Source organism: Oncorhynchus mykiss, chromosome 6, assembly GCF_013265735.2.
Source record: "Oncorhynchus mykiss isolate Arlee chromosome 6, USDA_OmykA_1.1, whole genome shotgun sequence".
Classification (NCBI taxonomy): Eukaryota; Metazoa; Chordata; class Actinopteri; order Salmoniformes; family Salmonidae; genus Oncorhynchus; species Oncorhynchus mykiss.
Window position 1 is genome coordinate 75,721,037 of NC_048570.1, and position 20,720 is coordinate 75,741,756.

At 42.8% G+C, this 20,720-nt stretch overlaps 1 protein-coding gene across 1 annotated transcript; it reads right to left on the bottom strand.

The window, feature by feature from the left end:
- Positions 1-12,599: 12,599 nt before the first annotated feature.
- Positions 12,600-19,178, bottom strand: LOC118936660. Its single transcript, XM_036980979.1, has 7 exons — positions 17,792-19,178; positions 17,464-17,570; positions 17,215-17,325; positions 17,039-17,092; positions 16,780-16,935; positions 13,643-13,765; positions 12,600-13,291 (listed from the first exon to the last, which is right to left on the bottom strand). Exons 1-7 carry the CDS (start codon positions 17,796-17,798, stop codon positions 13,253-13,255), a joined length of 597 nt encoding a protein of 198 aa, XP_036836874.1. The 5' UTR covers positions 17,799-19,178; the 3' UTR covers positions 12,600-13,252.
- Positions 19,179-20,720: the final 1,542 nt, after the last annotated feature.

Here is a 20,720-nt window from a genome sequence, read left to right on the forward strand (position 1 = left end):
CAGATATTCATGCCCATGGTCAGACGGGGTTAAATGAATGGTTACAAAACCACAGTGTAAAATTGAATTGAAATTGACTCAGACCAGGCCACAACCCCTAGTTCATATCACAGAACATTAGATATAGCAATAACTATGCTGTGCTGGTTGGATAAAGACAATTGTGTGACAATGCATGTGTGACACTCTGCTACTCCCTGTGGTAGGATTGCCTCCTTGTCATATTTAGGAAGAAACTGACTTTAAAATCACCCAGTCTGCCTTTCATTACATAATTCCTTTGTCTGACTTTTGAAGATCTCGCCCTCAGAACATAATGAAAAAGACAATGAACTAATCATGGTACACAGGAGGAAACAATAATAATATAAAAATAATAAAACAACAGACATTCCTCCCCAAAAAATGTTCTGCTGATATTTTATTTCTAAGATAAAAGAATGCATGAGGAGTCGATGGCAATCAGAATGCTGCTGTTTCCATGGTTGTGTTTTTATGAGATTACATCAGAAACACAGCATGTGAGCATGATGCATAGATACATGCTCCCAATGGCTAAACTATTTATTTCTCCCACACCTCCACTGCATACTGTTAGTATTCATAAGAATTGTAGTATTTTATTGATATTGGAAGAAACAGCATTACAATTTCTACCTGAGCTGTTTTATTTAGAATGAGTTGTTAATCCTCGTCTCAAGTCAAATGATTTCCCAATTTAGATGAATGGCAATTAACTGGCTAAATGTCTGGGTAAATGATAACAGCGCACGCTGCACACAGTTATGATGTGGGTGAAAAAAACATCCTCTATTTCTGGTAGTTTGTGCATCAGTCATTTCTGTGATTGAGTTCTGTAGAATGTTTAAAGCTTATAGATAAAAATATATATATTTCACCTTTATTTAACCAGGTAGGCCAGTTCTCATTTACAACTGCGACCTGGCCAAGATAAAGCAAAGCAGTTCGGCAAAAACAACAACACAGAGTTACACATGGAGTAAAACAAACATACAGTCATAACACAATAAAGAAATCTGTATACAGTGTGTGCAAAATTAAGTAAGGAGGTAAGGCAATAAATAGACCAATAGTGGCAAAGTAATTACAATTTAGCCATTTACACTAGAGTGACCTTTATTTAACCAGGCAAGTCAGTTAAGAACAAATTCTTATTTTCAATGACGGCCTAGGAATGGGGATGAGGTAGGTAGTTGATTGGATGGGCTACTTACAGATGGGCTGTGTACAGCTGCAGCGATCGGTAAGCTGCTCTGATAGCTGATGCTTAAAGTTAGTGAGGGAGATATAAGTCTCCAACTTCAGTGATTTTTGCAATTCGCTCCAGTCATTGGCAGCAGAGACCTGGAAGGAAAGGCGGCCAAAGAAATTTTGGCTTTGTGGATGACCAGTGAAATATACCTGCTGTAGAGCGTGCTACGGGTGGGTGTTGCTATGGTGACCAGTGAGCTGAGATAAGGCGGAGCTTTACCTAGCAAAGAATTATAGATGACCTGGAGCCAGTGGGTCTGGTGACGAATATGTAGCGAGGGCTAGCCGACTAGAGCATACAGGTTGCAGTGGTGGGTAGTATATGGGGCTTAGGTGACAAAACGGATGGCACTGTGATAGACTGCATCCAATCTGCTGAGTGGAGTGTTGGAGGCTATTTTGTAAATGACATCGCCGAAGTCGAGGATCGGTAGGATAGTCAGTTTTACTAGGGTATGTTTGGCAGCATAAGTGAAGGAGGCTTTGTTGCGAAATAGGAAGCCGATTCTATATTAGATTTTTCATTGGAGATGTTTAATATGAGTCTGGAAGGAGAGTTTACAGTCTAACCAGACACCTAGGTATTTAAAGTTGTCCACATATTCTAGGTCGGAACTTCCAGGGTGGTGATGCTAGTCGGGCGGGCGGGTGCGGGCAGCGAACGTTTGAAAAGCATGCATTTGGTTTTACTAGCGTTTAAGAGCAGTTGGAGGCCACGGAAGGAGTGTTGTATGGCATTGAAGCTCGTTTGGAGGTTGGTTAGCACAGTGTCCAAGGAAGGGCCAGAAGTATACAAAATGGTATTGTCTGCGTAGAGGTGGATCAGGGAATCGCCCGCAGCAAGAGCGACATCCTTGATGTATACAGAGAAAAGAGTCGGCCCGAGAATTGAACCCTGTGGTACCCCCATAGAGACTGCCAGATGTCCGGACAACATACCCCCCCGATTTGACACACTGAACTCTGTCTGCAAAGTAGTTGGTGAACCAGGCGAGGCAGTCATTAGGAAAACCAAGGCTATTGAGTCTGCCGATAAGAATACGGTGATTGACAGAGTCGAAAGCCTTGGCCAGGTCGATGAAGACGGCTGCACAGTACTGTCTTTTATCGATGGCGGTAATGATATCGTTTAGTACCTTGAGCATGGCTGAGGTGCACCCGTAACCGGCTCGGAAGCCGGATTGCACAGTGGGATTCGAAATGGTCAGTGATCTGTTTATTAACTTGGCTTTCGAAGACTTTAGATAGGCAGGGCAGGATGGATATAGGTCTGTAAGAGTTTGGGTCTAGGAATCCGGTGATGTAGTGGGAAAAAAGCAGTCCGATATGCTGAGGGCTCATATCGCTCTGTGCAGACCGGCAGGTATTATCTGGGCTATCCGGGCTAAATTGGCTGGTGTCTGAGCTAAAGGTAAAGACCACTAACAATGACTAAATAGCTAGTAGCTAATTAGCTGGCTAGATTTTGATGGAGGTTCCAGTTATAAGGTCTAAAAAATAGCAGATCCGTACCACAGTGGGTGAGGCGGGTTGCAGGAAGGTATATTTAATTCGAAAAAGGAAAAAAGAGATTGAAATATAATTAAATGTATACAAAAAAACTGAAAAAGACTGAATATTTACATGGGACAAAAAAAACATGTCTTACTGCTGCGCCGTCTTGGAAAACTGAGATGAAAGTGATGGATGAAAGGTTAATGTCAGGGGAATCTAAAGCAAATGTGTCATAGGAAAACGGTAAGAGATGGGGCCCTACAGTCCAGTCTCATCAACAGATAGCATGCTCTAATTTACACAACAGTTCCCTCAAGTGGTTGCATTAGACCACTACAGCATATATTTTTGTGTATGACAATTTGACTGGCGCCCTTATCTGTGCTACACATTTCCTAGGACCTAGCAGAATTATGTGAGGTCCTTCACAGTATGCATTTAAAAACTACTTTAGCAACTCAATGATCATTTGGGTAATAAATCTGTTTTTATTGTTAGACATTTCCTCTTCATAACAGCTTCTTTTTGAGGAACACATTCCCAAAACGACCTTCAAAGAGGATGTGGCCTCTAGTCTGAGCTAATGCCTTTCCTATATGCATGGTTCAGAATACCAGCAGTGATGTCCTCTTACAATATGGGGCATTCAGTATGAGGGGAACTCAAAAAAATGTATTGAATCAATGTCAGCAAAGACTGAAACAAGCAAGCTTTAAATCAAACTTGAAACTGTAGGCCAGTCTCTTGAATGAACAATGTTCACCTGTCAAATCAAATGTACAGCAGTTAAGGCCTAGATTCCATCAGATCAAGTGTAAACCCTCGCAAGCCGACAACCTCATTGCTGATGTTTTGGCGGTGTTGACACTGACGGTTTCTCGGAACTGATGACTTCTACGGTTGTGGCTCGATTATAGTGGCAGGTTATGAGAATTAGGTTAAGGTTAGGAAAAGGGTTAGGGTTAGGCCAAGCTAAAATGCTGTAATTCATTTAGCCACAACTGTAGAAAACATAAATTTCAGGAAACCATCAGTGTCACAACAATGGGAGCCGCTTGTGGACTTAATGACAGCTCTTTAGGCTTACCTCTAACCCCTGCTCATAACACTACAGTTATCCGTTCACCATTACTCCAAATCTACCATCTACAAATGGATTATAAGAAATGGGCACTTCATATCTAGCAGCATTTTAGTGCTGTGTTAGCCACAAAGCGGAGGCACTGTAATGCAAATTGAACCTTGGGCCCTTAATCATAAAGTGTCTCAGCGTTCGATTGCTGATCTAGGTTCAGGTCCCCATATCCATGGAATCTGATATTCATTATGACCTAAAAGGCTAAACTGATCCTAGATCATTAGTCCTACTCTGAGTCGCTTCATGAATGTGGGCACATGGCTCATGTTGTGCTCTCACTGCAGTCAGGTCAAAGAGAAACAATAGAATAACTTTAATGTTCCAACCACAACTTTGTCACCGTAAATGCATATTGAAAAAATGGGAAGGATATTGAATGGGGTTCTTTACATTGTGATATTATATGATAATGACGTGGTCATTGGTAGAAACTTTTATCTAAAGTGACTTATATTACAATTGCCAGTGATACATTCAGTATGTGGCCCATGTGGGGCGGCAAGTAGCCACCCCACATGGTAGCCTAGTGGTTAGAGCGTTGGACTGGTAACTGGAAGGTTGCAAGATCGAATCCCCGAACTGACAAGGTAAAAATCTGTCCTACTGCCCCTGAACAAGGCAGTTAACCCACTGTTCCTAGGCTGTCATTAAAAATAAAAATTTGTTCTTAACTGACTTGACTAGTAAAATAAATGTGTGAATCAACTGCAACCCACTAGTGTTGACAGCACCATGCTCTAACCCACACAGTTGACCTAGCCAGTTGTAAACCTATGGATATACTTTATTGGTGAATTGTAAGCCATTTACAAACCCTCCATATGTCATAATGTAGCGGTTCTACCAATCTGCCATTTGTTGTTATTGTATTGACCAAAAGTAGGAAGACCCAGGAAATGTAATAAGAACACTAACAAAACAATAGGTGTTGCTGCATCTGCTAGGACCCTTAATAAAATGTAACTCACATTAGGGTACATCATGTCAAGCAGTTTTTAATTACACAAAAAAATACATTGCTGTAACATATGTGTAGGCATATAGGCCTAAAAAAAATATATATATATATATATATATATATATACAGACATATACAGTGCCTTGCGAAAGTATTCGGCCCCCTTGAACTTTGCGACCTTTTGACACATTTCAGGCTTCAAACATAAAGATATAAAACTGTATTTTTTGTGAACAATCATGAAGTGGAACGACATTTATTGGATATTTCAAACTTTTTTAACAAATCAAAAACTGAAAAATTGGGCGTGCAAAATTATTCAGCCCCTTTACTTTCAGTGCAGCAAACTATCTCCAGAAGTTCAGTGAGGATCTCTGAATGATCCAATGTTGACCTAAATGACTAATGATGATAAATACAATCCACCTGTGTGTAATCAAGTCTCCGTATAAATGCACCTGCACTGTGATAGTCTCAGAGGTCCGTTAAAAGCGCAGAGAGCATCATGAAGAACAAGGAACACACCAGGCAGGTCCGAGATACTGTTGTGAAGAAGTTTAAAGCCGGATTTGGATACAAAAAGATTTCCCAGGCTTTAAACATCCCAAGGAGCACTGTGCAAGCGATAATATTGAAATGGAAGGAGTATCAGACCACTGCAAATCCACCAAGACCTGGCCGTCCCTCTAAACTTTCAGCTCATAAAAGGAGAAGACTGATCAGAGATGCAGCCAAGAGGCCCATGATCACTCTGGATGAACTGCAGAGATCTACAGCTGAGGTGGGAGACTTTGTCCATAGGACAACAATCAGTCGCATATTGCACAAATCTGGCCTTTATATGGAAGAGTGGCAAGAAGAAAGCCATTTCTTAAAGATATCCATAAAAAGTGTTGTTTAAAGTTTGCCACAAGCCACCTGGGAGACACACCAAACATGTGGAAGAAGGTGCTCTGGTCAGATGAAACCAAAATTGAACTTTTTGGCAACAATGCAAAACGTTATGTTTGGCGTAAAAGCAACACAGCTGAACACACCATCCCCACTGTCAAACATGGTGGTGGCAGCATCATGGTTTGGGCCTGCTTTTCTTCAGCAGGGACAGGGAAGATGGTTAAAATTGATGGGAAGATGGATGGAGCCAAATACAGGACCATTCTGGAAGAAAACCTGATGGAGTCTGCAAAAGCCCTGAGACTGGGACGGCCCCCTTGAACTTTGCGACCTTTTGCCACATTTCAGGCTTCAAACATAAAGATATAAAACTGTATTTTTTTGTGAAGAATCAACAACAAGTGGGACACAATCATGAAGTGGAACGACATTTATTGGATATTTCAAACTTTTTTAACAAATCAAAAACTGAAAAATTGGGCGTGCAAAATTATTCAGCCCCCTTAAGTTAATACTTTGTAGCGCCACCTTTTGCTGCGATTACAGCTTTAAGTCGCTTGGGGTATGTCTCTATCAGTTTTGCACATCGAGAGACTGAATTTTTTTCCCATTCCTCCTTGCAAAACAGCTCGAGCTCAGTGAGGTTGGATGGAGAGCATTTGTGAACAGCAGTTTTCAGTTCTTTCCACAGATTCTCGATTGGATTCAGGTCTGGACTTTGACTTGGCCATTCTAACACCTGGATATGTTTATTTTTGAACCATTCCATTGTAGATGTTGCTTTATGTTTTGGATCATTGTCTTGTTGGAAGACAAATCTCCGTCCCAGTCTCAGGGCTTTTGCAGACTCCATCAGGTTTTCTTCCAGAATGGTCCTGTATTTGGCTCCATCCATCTTCCCATCAATTTTAACCATCTTCCCTGTCCCTGCTGAAGAAAAGCAGGCCCAAACCATGATGCTGCCACCACCATGTTTGACAGTGGGGATGGTGTGTTCAGAGTGATGAGCTGTGTTGCTTTTACGCCAAACATAACGTTTTGCATTGTTGCCAAAAAGTTCAATTTTGGTTTCATCTGACCAGAGCACCTTCTTCCACATGTTTGGTGTGTCTCCCAGGTGGCTTGTGGCAAACTTTAAACAACATTTTTTATGGATATCTTTAAGAAATGGCTTTCTTCTTGCCACTCTTCCATATAAAGGCCAGATTTGTGCAATATGCGACTGATTGTTGTCCTATGGACAGAGTCTCCCACCTCAGCTGTAGATCTCTGCAGTTCATCCAGAGTGATCATGGGCCTCTTGGCTGCATCTCTGATCAGTCTTCTCCTTTTATGAGCTGAAAGTTTAGGGGGACGGCCAGGTCTTGGTGGATTTGCAGTGGTCTGATACTCCTTCCATTTCAATATTATCGCTTGCACAGTGCTTCTTGGGATGTTTAAAGCCTGGGAAATATTTTTGTATCCAAATCCGGCTTTAAACTTCTTCACAACAGTATCTCGGACCTGCCTGGTGTGTTCCTTGTTCTTCATGATGCTCTCTGCGCTTTTAACGGACCTCTGAGACTATCACAGTGCAGGTGCATTTATACGGAGACTTGATTACACACAGGTGGATTGTATTTATCATCATTAGTCATTTAGGTCAACATTGGATCATTCAGAGATCCTCACTGAACTTCTGGAGATAGTTTGCTGCACTGAAAGTAAAGGGGCTGAATAATTTTGCACGCCCAATTTTTCAGTTTTTGATTTGTTAAAAAAATTTGAAATATCCAATAAATGTCGTTCCACTTCATGATTGTGTCCCACTTGTTGTTGATTCTTCACAAAAAATACAGTTTTATATCTTTATGTTTGAAGCCTGAAATGTGTCAAAAGGTCGCAAAGTTCAAGGGGGCCGAATACTTTCGCAAGGCACTGTATACACTACCGTTCAAAAGTTTGGGGTCACTTTTTTGTCCATTAAACTAACATCAAATTGATAAGAAATACAGTGTAGACATTGTTAAAGCAGTGAGTGAGTCGAGATCCGTCAGTAGTTCTCGGGCTGCCAGTTCATCCTTTACCTCCTCCAATAATCCATGCAGTTACGTGTCGAACAGCGCTTCCGGGTTCCAAGTACCCTACGTTGCTAGCATGCGGAACTCCACCGCATTGTCTGCCACACTGAGGGAGTCCTGCTGAAGCTGGAGTAACTTCCGGGTAGCCTCTCCCGGACACCGGAGCCTCCGCCACGAATACCTCCAGACTGAGGCTGAAGGCGGATTGTTGCTCCCACACTGCCATAGCCCAGGCGAGTGCCCTCCCGGACATCAGCGCAAGATCGTACGCTATCTTTGAGCAGCCCGAGGGGAACAAAGAAGGCTGCAATACACTGCAAAACTTTTACCAAGAAGGTAAACAGGAAGATTGCCTTGAAAGTCATGAAGTAGCTTTTCAGACCTTTTGCCTCAGATTTGGCTTCGTTTTTCAGGCTGCAGGTAGCAAAAGGCATGTCTAGGGCAAGTTGCCATTGGTCAGAGCGCAGCAATAAGCGCACTCCATCAGGTGTTAGAAAGACAGTGAATACAGCAGCCAGTCTTTTCCTTGAGAATGGCTCATCGCTCTGGGCTGCCACTGAACAGATTGTAAAGACGATTCACACATCCCAAAAAGGTTGATACTTCTGGGCACAACTGAGCTGCATGTACACCCACAAGATTAAGAGTATGGGAGGCACAAGGTGAGTATGTGGCCAGTGGATTCTTTTGCAATATGTGTGCATGAACTCCCTTCACTTTGCTTGACATATTTGCACCATTGTCATAGCCTTGACCATGGCAATCTGCTATGTCAATACCGTGCCCCTCTAATGCACTAAAAATCATTTCAGAAATGTCACTGCCTGTCTTTCTAGAAAATACTTTAAATTCAAGAAAACGTTCAATTATTTCCCATTCACCAGTTCCCTGAACTTGATCTTTGTGTACATATCTCACCAATAATACATTTGGCTCAGTATGGAACATGTCTGGCGTTCACATATCACATATGTAATAGATTGCATCGTCTCTTTCATTAAGTATTGTTTTCAAAACCCTTTGACCACATATTCCTATCAACTCGTTTTGGCTCTCAGGGCTGAGGTAATGAGTCAGTCGTGCTCACTATTTAGCTTCATTAAATAGTACCCGCAAAATACCTATCTCAACGTCAACAGTGAAGATGCTGGCCTTCTAGACAGAGTTCCTCTGCCCAGTGTCTGTGTTCTTTTGCCCATCTTAATCTTTAATTTTTATTGGCCAGTCTGAGATATGGATTTTTCTTTGCAACTCTGTCTAGAAGGCCAGCATCCCGGAGTGGCCTCTTCACTGTTGACGTTGAGGCTGGTGTTTTGCGGGTACTATTTAATAAAGCTGCCAGGACTTGTGAGGCGTCTGTTTCTCAAACTAGACACTAATGTACTTGTCCTCTTGCTCAATTGTGCACCGGGGCCTCCCACTCCTCTTTCTATTATGGTTAGAGCCAATTTGGGCTGTTCTGTGAAGGGAGTAGTACACAGCGGTGTATGAGATCTTCAATTTCTTGGCAATTTCTTGCGTGGAATAGCCTTCATTCATTCCTCAGAACAAGAATAGACTGACGAGTTTCAGAAGAAACTACTTTGTTTCTGGACATTTTGAGCCTGTAATCGAATCCACAAATGCTGATGCTCCAGATACTCAACTAGTCTAAAGAAGGAAAGTTTTATTTATTTTTTTAATTAGCACAACAGTTTTCAGCTGTGCTAACATAATTGCAAAAGGGTTTTCTAATGATCAATTGTGATGGTTGCTGATAATTGGCCTCTGTACGCCTATGTAGATTTTCCATTAAAAATCTGCCGTTTCCAGCTACAATAGTCATTTACAGCATTAACCATCCGATCGATGGTCGTCTACAGGAACGTAGGAGGGAAAAGAGGTCCAAATGCGGTCCCAATTGTTCACTCAGGGATCCCACCTTGCATCTGATTAACTCCAGAAGTCCCCAGCGTCTACATCTCCGAGAAGATCAGAGCTTACCAAGTCCCTCCAAGAGCCTCCGGAGACTGCCGTTCCCCCTCTTCCCGAGCCGATGCAGCTCGGCAGAGCTAGGCTGTCTCCAGCCGTACGCATACGCAGACTTGAGACCCAGAGTTGTCTGTGTTGCGGTACTGCCAGTCATTATGTGTCTACCTGTCCCTTTTATGCTGCAGTAGTTTATGTGTTGGCGGGCTAGGGTCAGTTTGTTATATCTGGAGTACTTCTCCTGTCCTATCCGGTGTCCTGTGTGAATTTAAGTATGCTCTCTCTAATTCTCTCTCTCTTTCTCTCTTTCTTTCTCTCTCTCGGAGGACCTGAGATCTAGGACCATGCCTCAGGACTACCTGGCATGATGACTCCTTGCTGTCCCCAGTCCACCTGGCCGTGCTGCTGCTCCAGTTTCAACTGTTCTGCCTGTGATTATTATTATTTGACCATGCTGGTCATTTATGATCATTTGAACATCTTGGCCATGTTCTGTTATAATCTCTACCCGGCACAGCCAGAAGAGGATTGGCCATCCCACATAGCCTGGTTCCTCTCTAGGTTTCTTCCTAGGTTTTGGCCTTTCTAGGGAGTTTTTCCTAGCCACCGTGCTTCTACACCTGCATTGCTTGCTGTTTGGGGTATCAGCTGATGTACGTAGGGCTATATAAATACATTTGATTTGATTTGATTCAAGAGACCTAGCTCATTCAGCACTCTGGTGGGCCTTAAATATATATTTTTTGTCGCCTCTTGTCGCCTCTTGCCCCTCTCCCCGTGCCATCCTGTGGTGGGGCGACCAGTCCAAGTCTCTCCAGGTACTCATCGACTCGGGGGCCGATTTGAGTCTCATGGACGTTACCCTGGCGTCCAAGCAAGGCATCCCTACTCAATTCCTTTCCATTTCCATGGATGTTAGAGCGCGGGACTGGCGCACTATAGGCCAGGTCACCCACCAGACCACACCCGTCAACCTACGAGTGTCGGGGAACCACAGCGAGATTATCAAATTTCTGCTGGTTGAGTCTCCGCAGGTTCCCGTGGTATTGGCATTCTCTTGGCTCCAGCAACACTGGGCTACTGGCGCCAACGTGGGCTGGAGCCTGTCCTGCCACACAGATTTCTTAGAATCAGCTCTGCCTGCCCCGGGACATCTTCCTGGGGGCTTGGAAATTGCCCCGGACCTCTCCGCCAGCGCCACAGAGTACCAGGACCTCCGGGAGGGGTTTAGTAAGGCCCGGGCCACTTCGCTTCCGCAGCACCGACTGGTATCTAAGAAGGTCAAGCCTGAGGCGCTGGCACACCACTATAGTGCCGCGGCTACTACCCCGGAAGCTGAGACCTTTCCCCCCCCGCTCCAAGATCATTAGCCCCTCTGCTGTTCGTCCTGTTGCCCAGTAACCTCCATATTTTTCCTACCTTTTCTGTGTCTAGAGTTAAAACCATGTCTGACTGCCCCTGTCTCCTGTTTCCCCTCTCCCCCGTCTCATCAATGGCCGACCGGCGTACATGGTGAGACGCCTCCTGAAGGTTCTACCTCGGGGCAGGGGATTCCAATACCTGGTTGAGTGGGAGGGTTATGGCCAGGAGGGGAGGTGCTGGGTCCATCCTGGACCCAGGCCTCATCTCTGACTTCCAGCGCTGGCACCCCGCTCAACCAGGAATGCGCCCAGGTAGTACGCCAGGTGGTGTCCCTAGAGGGTGGGTACTGTCACACCCTGATCTGTTTCACCTGTCCTTGTGCTTGTCTCCACCCCCTTCCAGGTGTCGCCCATCTTCCCCACTTATCCCATGGGGAATTCAAACCTGTGTTCTCTCTGTCTGTGCGAGTTCATCTTGTTTGTTCAAGTCAACCAGCGTTTTCTCAGCTCCTGTTTTTACCCAGTCTCTCTTTTCTCATCCTCCTGGTGTTGAACCTTGCCTGGCCTAACTCTGAGCCCACCTGCTTCCTGCCGTCCTGTACCTTTGCCACTCCTCTGGATTATCGACCCCTGCCTGCCTTGACCTGTCGTTTGCCTGCAATAAACTGTTGTTTACTTCAACACAGTCTGCACTTTGGTCTTACCTGAAACCTGATACCTAACCTTAAAAATTTGGAGTTAATGGCTCAATTTAACCTTAAATACTTATACATTTGACATTTTCAACAACTTTGAAATTTGAAGTTTGAGAAACATGGACTGTGAGAGCTAGTTACTCGCGGAATAGAAACAATACAATAACTTTCACGTTCCAGCTACTTCTACTTTTTCCACTGTATTTGCACATTGAAATAATGGGAATGATATTGAATTGGGTTCTTTACATTGTGATACCATATGATAATGATATGGTCATTGGTAGACGCTTTCATCTAAAGCTACTTATATTACAATTGCCAGTGACACATACAGTGCCTTTAGAAAGTATTTAGGCCCCTTGATGTTTTCCACATTTCATTACAGCCTTATTCCAAAATGGATCAAATAAGAAAAATCCTCCTCATGACAAAGCAAAAACAGGTTTAGATATTTCTGCTAATTAATTTTTTAGAATAAGGCAATGACATAACAAAATGCATAAAAAGTCAAGGAGTCTGAATACTTTCTGAAGGCACTGTATCTAAAGCTACTTATATTACAATTGCCAGTGATACATACATTCAATATGTGGCCCATGTGGGAATCAACTGCAACCCCCTAGTGTTGCCAGCACCATGCTCTAACCCACATAGCCTGTTCAAACCCCTATAGGATATCCTTTATTTAGAAACCCTCCATAGATCATAATGTAGGGGTTCTGTTGTGTAAATTCTTACACAAGGACACTCAAAGTCAATTATCAATGAATCACTCTTTATTGTCAGCAAGCTGGAGAGGTCACAGTCAAACTTAGATGCATAAAGTACCGGTCTGAAGTGAGCTCTAACGGGCAGTCCCGTTAGTTCCCTTATATACTGAAAAGTTAGATTTGCATGATTTAGCTTCTTCATCATTCATAATTAATGTTTGCTTCATTCATGTGACAACCAATACTGGGCCATGCATGTGACAGACCAATACCTCACAAGGCTTCTTCTCTCTAAGCTGAGACCTTGAACCCCTTTCCCTAAACAAGGATCTGAGTGTACTGCCAAATTGCAGATACTGACAGTGAGGATTCGTTTAATCAGTCACTTGCATGAACATATAAATTAGTTTATAGAAAAGCACAAACATAGAACACAGAAATTGGTAAATAGAAAAGCACCAACAAAATGTTTTCCATCACAGTTCTACCAACCTGCTAGGACCCCTAATAAAATATAATCACATTAGGTTACATCATGCCAAGCAGTTTTTTATAAAAAATAAAAAAAAGAAATCCATCGGTCTGACATACGTGTAGGCATATAGGCCTACAATATGTCAGTTGATGGAAGAATGTTTTTGCTGGTTGATTAAGGGGTTGGATCGCTTGTCTCGATAGGTCCTCACACGGTATCTCTCCTCATTGCTGAGCAGTAGGAACTTGGACTGTGATCACCGGCTAGAAGAGAGAACTCACACACTCAATTAAGACGTTATAACAGTCATGTTATAACAACACAGATTATCTGGTCAAATACAATATTTCAATGATGAGAACAGGCCACTCAGCCCATTCTAGACACACCACAGGCATAGTATTGGTATGCCTGTTGTAGGCAGAGATGGACTGCATGAAATTGGACAATTTCTTCCCCTTGTTATCCTCATCATTAGCCAAATCATGATAATTCTGCACTAAAATCCCAATTTAGACTGGACCATTTGCCAATGGACTCGTCTGGCATTTGCCAGATCGGACTATGGACAGTTTTATTCTGATTCTAGAGGTTCCATTTCCACACTGACTCACCATTCGTGGTCCCGGGGAGCAGCAGTTGACCACCTTACAGCAGTAGGCAGCCAGCGTGACAGAGATAGCGATGATAGCAGTTTGTATCAGGATCAACTCAGCAAAGTAATGAGTAGCAGAATTCTGTTGACAAGAATTGGAGCATTGTGTACTTTCTTTTATATTTTTTTCCCATTGTACGACATGCACTACATGACCAAAAGTATGTGGATACCTGCTCGTCGAACATCTCATTACAAAATCATAGGCATTAATATGGAGTTGGTCACCCTTTGCTACTATAACAGCCTCCACTCTTCTGGGAAGGCTTTCAACTAGATGTTGGAACATTGCTGCGGGGACTTGCATCCATTCAACCACAAGAGTATTAGTGAGGTTGGGCACTGATGTTAGGAGATTAGACCTGACTTGCAGTCGGCATTCCAATTCATCCCAAAGGAGTTCGATGGGGTTGAGGTCAGGGCTCTTTGCAGGCCAATAAAGTTCTTCCACACTGATCTCGACAAACCACTTCTGTATGGACCTTGCTTTGTGCATGGGGGCATTGTCATCCTGAAACAGAAAAGGGCTTTCCCAAACTTATGCCACAAAGTTAGAAGAACAGATTAGTCTAGAATGTAATTGTATGCTATAGTGTTAAATGTCCCTTCACTGGAACTAAGAGGCCTAGCCCAAACAATGAAAAACAGACCCAGACCATTATTCCTCCTCCACTAAACATTACACTATGCATTGTGGCAGGTAGCGTTCTCCTGGCATCCACCAAACCCAAATTCGTTCGTCGGACTGCCAGATGGTGAAGTGTGATTCATCACTCAAGAGAACGCATTTCCACTGCTCCAGAGTCCAACGGCAGTGAGCTTTAACCACTCCAGCCGACGCTGGGCATTGTACGTCGCGATCTTAGGCTTGTGTGCGGATGCTCGTCAGCACGATGAACAGTTCTCGTGCTGATGTTGATTCTAGAGGCAGTGAGTGTTGCAACTGTGGACAGATTATTTTTTTACCCACTACGTGCTTCAGCACTTGGCGGTCCCATTCTGTGAGCTTGTGTAGCCTACCACTTTGCGGCTGAGCCGTTGTTGCTCCTAGATATTTCCACTTCAAATCACTAACCACTTAACATCACTTACCGTTGACGGACAGCTCAAACAGGGCAGAAATTAGACGAACTGACTTCGAAAGTGGTATCCTATGACGATGCAGCGTTGAAAGTCAGTGAGCTCTTCAATAAGGCCATTCTACTGTCAATGTTTGTCTATGGAAATTGCATGGCGGTGTGCTCGATTTTATACAGCTGTCAGTAACAGGTGTGGCCGAAATAGCTGAATCCACTCATTTGAAGGGGTGTCCACATACTATACTTTTATATAATTGTGTATTTGCCTCTACACATCCAATAAGTAATATTTGCATGTAGCATTTCATAGGACATTCTCAATCTCAGCCCACTTGAACATCTAATATAAGCATCACTTTAGCATTTACAGTGCATTCGGAAAGTATTCAGGCCCTTTGACTTATTCCACATTTTCTTACGTTGCAGCCTTATTCTAAAATTGATTAAATAAATGTTTTCCCACATTAATCTACACATAATAGCCATAATGGAAAAACGAAAACAGGTTTTTAGAAATCTTTGCAAATGTATAAAAAAAATATAGAAATACTCTATTTACACAAGTATTCAGACCCTTTTGTATGAGACTCGAAATTGAGCTCAGGCGCATCCTGTTTCCATTGATCATCCTTGAGATGTTTCTACAACTTGATTAGAGTCCACCTGTGGTAAATTCAATTGATTGGACATGATTTGGAAAGGCACACACTTTCCAAATCATATATAAGGTCCCACAGTTTACAGTTCATGTCAGAGCAAAAACCAAGCCATGAGGGTGAAGGAATTGTCTGTAGAGCTCTGAGACAAGATTGTGTCGAGGCACAGATCTGGGGCAGGGTACCAAAACATTTCTGCAGCATTGAAGGTCCCCAAGAACACAGTGGCCTCCATTCTTAAATTAAATAAGTTTGGAACCACCAAGGCTTTTCCTTGAGTTGCCTACCTGGCCAAACTGAGCAATCGGGGGAGAAGGGCCTTGGTCAGGGAGGTGACGGTCAGGGCCTTGGTCAGATGGTCACTCTGATAGAGCTCCAGAGTTCCTCTGTGAAGATAGTTGTCCTTCTGGAAGGTTCTACCATCTCTGCATCACACCAACAATCAGGCCTTTATGGTGGCCAGACAGAAGCCAATCCTAAGTAAAAAGGCACATGACAGCCCACTTGGAGTTTGCCAAAAGGTACCAAAAGGACACAGACCATGAGAAACAAGATTCTCAGGTCTGATGAAATCAAGATGAACCTTTTTGGCCTGAATGCCAAGCGTCACGTCTAGAGAAATGCTTGCACCATCCCTACGGGGAAGCATGGTTGTGGCAGAGACTGTTATTCAGTGGCATGGACTGGGAGACTAGTCAGGTTTGAGGGATAGATGTATGGAGCAAAGTACAGAGAGATCCTTGATTAAAAAAAACCTGCTCCAGAGAGCTCAGAACCTCAAACTGGGGCAAAGGTTCACCTTCCAACAGGACAATGACCGTACGCGCACAGCCAAGATAACGCAGAAGTGATTTGAGACAAGTCTCTGAATGTCTTTGAGTGGCCCAGCCAGAGTCTGGACTTGAACCCGATTGAACATCTCTTAAGAGCCATGAAAATAGCTGTGCAGCGACACTCACTATCCAACCTGACAGAGATTGAGAGGATCTGCAGAGAAGAAGGTGGGAAACTCCCCAAATATGGGTGTGCCAGCATACAAGAAGATGTAAGGCTGTAATCACTGCCAAAGGTGCTTCAACAAAGTACTGAGTAAAGGTTTTGAATACTTATGTAAATGTGATATTTCTGTTTTACTTTTTTTTATACATTTGCAAGAAAATGATAAAAAACTGTTTTTGCTTTGTCATTATGGGATATTGTGTGCCGATTGATTAGGGGGGGGAAAACAATTTAATCAATTTTAGAACAAGGCTGTAACGAAATAAAACATGGAAAAAGTCAAGGGTCCTGAATACTTTCTGAATGCACTGTACATTGAACAATAACCAACACATACTGATATAGTGACTGTAAATACTCACATTAAATAAAACACAAGTCTTGTAGTAATCAGTGAGGTTCCCGTCACCATATTTCCAACAGCCATAATTGGGTGCTTCCATTCTTGCCACAGAGACGATCAAGTTGAACACTGATGCTACACAGGCCACTACCTGCATCCCCAGACAGGCCTTCAGCTGAGACAGAAGGAGAAGAGGAGAAGAGAAGAAATACCACTGCTACAGTATATCTCACTTCGTTCCTTAAAGAAGTTGTACACTTACAAATTGCAAAACTTACAGTGGGAAGATGGAGATTATGTGCAGCTATGGCCAAACAACCAGCTATGATCACCTGCAGAAAGTACAACAGTAAGAGACATGTCAGCCTCAGACTCAACACTCAGCTCTTTAAATTGCTTGTCTTTTAACATCTATCAAGTGAGTAGAGGGGGAACATGTATGGTGGGCACTCACAAACACTGATCCAATGATTTGTGGTGGGTCTAGAACCACTTCGCTCAAGCCGTTGGTGAGAATGACAATGACAGAACTGATATAGAACACACTGAGGGCAATCTGAGTCACCTGAGGGGGAGGAGAGAGTGGTGAAATAAAATGAACTACAGATTGTTATGAATAACATTTCATAGATTATAAAACATTATAGTGACATTTCATTGGATTGCTAGACCACACTTCATTTATTTGCTCAGGATGTTTTACCCCCAGTGCTTTGGGTTGAGACTCCAGGTACTTCTGTTTTTGGTGAGGATTCCTCTGAAATGTCACTGCGACAAGTGGACCCTCTGCACCAGGAACAGCCTCTTCATCTGAAAAGAGCATTTGAGAAAACTGTCTAGCAATAGACTGCTGCACCTACTGCAATACAACCCGATTTAAATGTTTTTTGGGAGCAGCATATTGAGACGATTTCTGTTCACATGCAAATGTTCTGGTATGAGATTGTTTTTATTTTTAAAGCAAACATGCAGATCAGAGTCCAGATTGTCTTGTTTTTACTAACCATGGAATTAAATGATATTTGTTTTACCTGCCATAACTGTTGGATGCTATTAAGATCTCTGAAATCTTCGATAATCTTTAAAGAAGTCTACTTTTGACTTCCTTGACGAAATTCAGAGAAAAACCACCAACGCCCCTGAACTCTTTGTGTGCCCCGTTATTTTGTATGCAATCCCGCCCCCTTGTTGTCAGAGGAATTTGACCCCTCTCTAGGCCCACACACTCCTCCCCTTAACTGTTAGATTTCCTCAGTGCAGGACAGGAAATTCTAATGGATGTTTTCTACTGGCAAATTGTTGTAGACTATGTCTATGTTCAAAATTATACCTTAAGTAGTGCACTATATAGAGAAAAGGGTGCCAAGTTATGTTGCATTTAGGGTAAGGTGCCATTTGTGACACAGTCTGTCTAGATTATCCATCTAATGAGGTAGGTTGATAGGAGTCAGAGTCAGGTTGTTGTTTCCCTGTAGAACATTCTCATGAAGAACAGAGGACTGATGGCAACTGATGGCCTAAATTCATTTTCCTCAACTCCATGATTATCCACAAACACATTATTTATCTGAGAGGAGACATTAAATAAGGGTCCTGCCATTTACTCTACAGCTGTAGACACACAAGCAGAGCAAAGTTTAAGAGAAGATTATTGTGCTGGGACTATGTTACTCTGGTGTGAAGCACAAAAGTCACTGGCTCTATAGTAGCAGTTAGGAGAATTAAAGTGGCAGGTTAGGAGAATTAACGTAGCAGGTTAGCAGTTTTAAAATATCAGTTTAGGAGAATTGGATTATCAGGTTAGGAGAATTAGGGTAAGGTTTGGAGAAGGGTTAGGCTTAGCTAAAATGCTGTACTCTCGCCACAACTGTAGAAGCCATCAGTTCTGAGAAACCATCAGTGTCACCACACCTGGAGTTGCTTGTGGATTTGACAGGTCTAAAACGCTTCCTCCTCTGACACCGTCAAAACACCAGCTATACGGGTGTCGGCTAGCATGAATCTGAATTAATCGAGCCCTTAATCATGCAATCACAGTAACATTATTTTTTCTGTTTATTCAGCTCTTGTATTTCATTCAGCTCTTTAGGCTTTGTATAAGATGTTATGCTCCACTCTTGCCCCTGTACCTAATACCTCTATCCCTTCCTCATAACACTATCGTTTTCCATGAACCATTTCTCCAAATCTACCATCTACAAATACATTTTTAGTGCCGAGGCAGCCACAAAGGAGTGGCATTGTAATACAAATTGGACCTCTGGGCCCGTATTCATAAAGCGTCTCAAGGTGGGAGTGCTGATCTAGGATCAGTTCCCTCCTGTCCACTGCACCGCCCGCAACCGTAGGGCTCTCCAGAGGGTGTTGCGGTCTTCCCAACGCATCTCCGGGGGCACACTGCCTGCCCTCCAGGACACCTACAGCAACCGATGTCACAGGAAGGCCATAAAGATCATCAAGGGCATCAACCACCCGAGCCACGGCCTGTTCACCCCGCTATCATCCAGAAGGCGAGGTCAGTACAGGTGCATCACAGGTGCTGCTATCTCATGGCCATCAGACTGTTAAATAGCCATCACTAGCCGGCTACCACCTGGTTACCTCCCCGTTACTCAACCCTCTACCTTAGAGGCTGCTGCCCTGTATACATAGACATGGCAACAAAGGCCAATTTAATAATGGAACACTTGCCACTTTGATAATGTTTACATACTGTTTTACTCATCTCATATGTATATAGTGTATTATATTCTACTGTATTTTAGTCAATGCCACTCTGACATTGCTCGTCCTAATATTTATTTATGTATTCATTCTATTATTTTACTTTTAGAGCTGTGTATTGTCGTGAATTGTTAGATACTATTGCAATGTTGGTGCTAAGAACACAAGCATTTCGCTACACCCGCAATAACGTCTGCTAAATATGTGTATGTGATTAATACAATTTGATTTGAGGTAATCTGATATTCATTATGATCTAAAAGGTTAAACTGATCCTAGATCATTGGTCCTTCTCTGAGTAGCTTCATGAATGTGGGCCCATGGTTCATGTTGTGCTCTCACTGCAGTTAGGTCACCCATGATACAAGTCAGTATTCAACGTCCTGTGTCTGAGGACGTCGGGAGACGTGGAAACTGGCCATTAGCGGCAACAGTGAGCACTGTTACATTCAAGTAGGTTTCGGTTTTGCATGGGGATGGTGTATGGGCATAAGAATCTGCCTCTAATTCCATAGGTTGCATGTTCAAATCCAGCGATTAAACGTTTTACTTAGTTTTAAGCCTATCCCAAACCTTACACCTTACCTTAACCATTCGGAGTTAATGCCTAACCTAAATATTTGAGAGTTCATTCCTAAACTTAACCTTAAACACCTTAAACACAAATTTGACATTTACAACAACTTCGAAATTTGATGTTTGAGAAATATGGATGAACGTCCAATTCTGATGTGAGTCTGTGAGAGCTAGTTGCTCAATGAATAGAAACAATAGAATAATCATGTTCCAGCTACTTCTACTTTTTCACTGTACATGCACATTGAAATAATGGGAATGATATTAAATTGTGTTCTTTACATTGTGATACCATACAAAAATGATATGGTCATTGGTAAAATCCTATATCTAAAATGACTTATATTACAATTGCCAGTGATACATACATTCAATATGTGGCCCATGTGTGAATCAACTGCAACCCCCTAGTGTTGACAGCACCATGCTCAAACCCACACAGTAGCCTAGCCGGTTGTAAACCTATGGATATACTTTATTGGTGAATTGTAAGCCATTTACAAACCCTCCATATGTCATAATGTAGCGGTTCGACCAATCTGCCATTTGTTGTTATTGTATTGACCAAAAGTAGGAAGACCAAGGAAATATAATAAAAACACTAACAAAAATATAGGGTTGCTGCACCTGCTAGGACCCCTAATAAAATGTAACTCACAT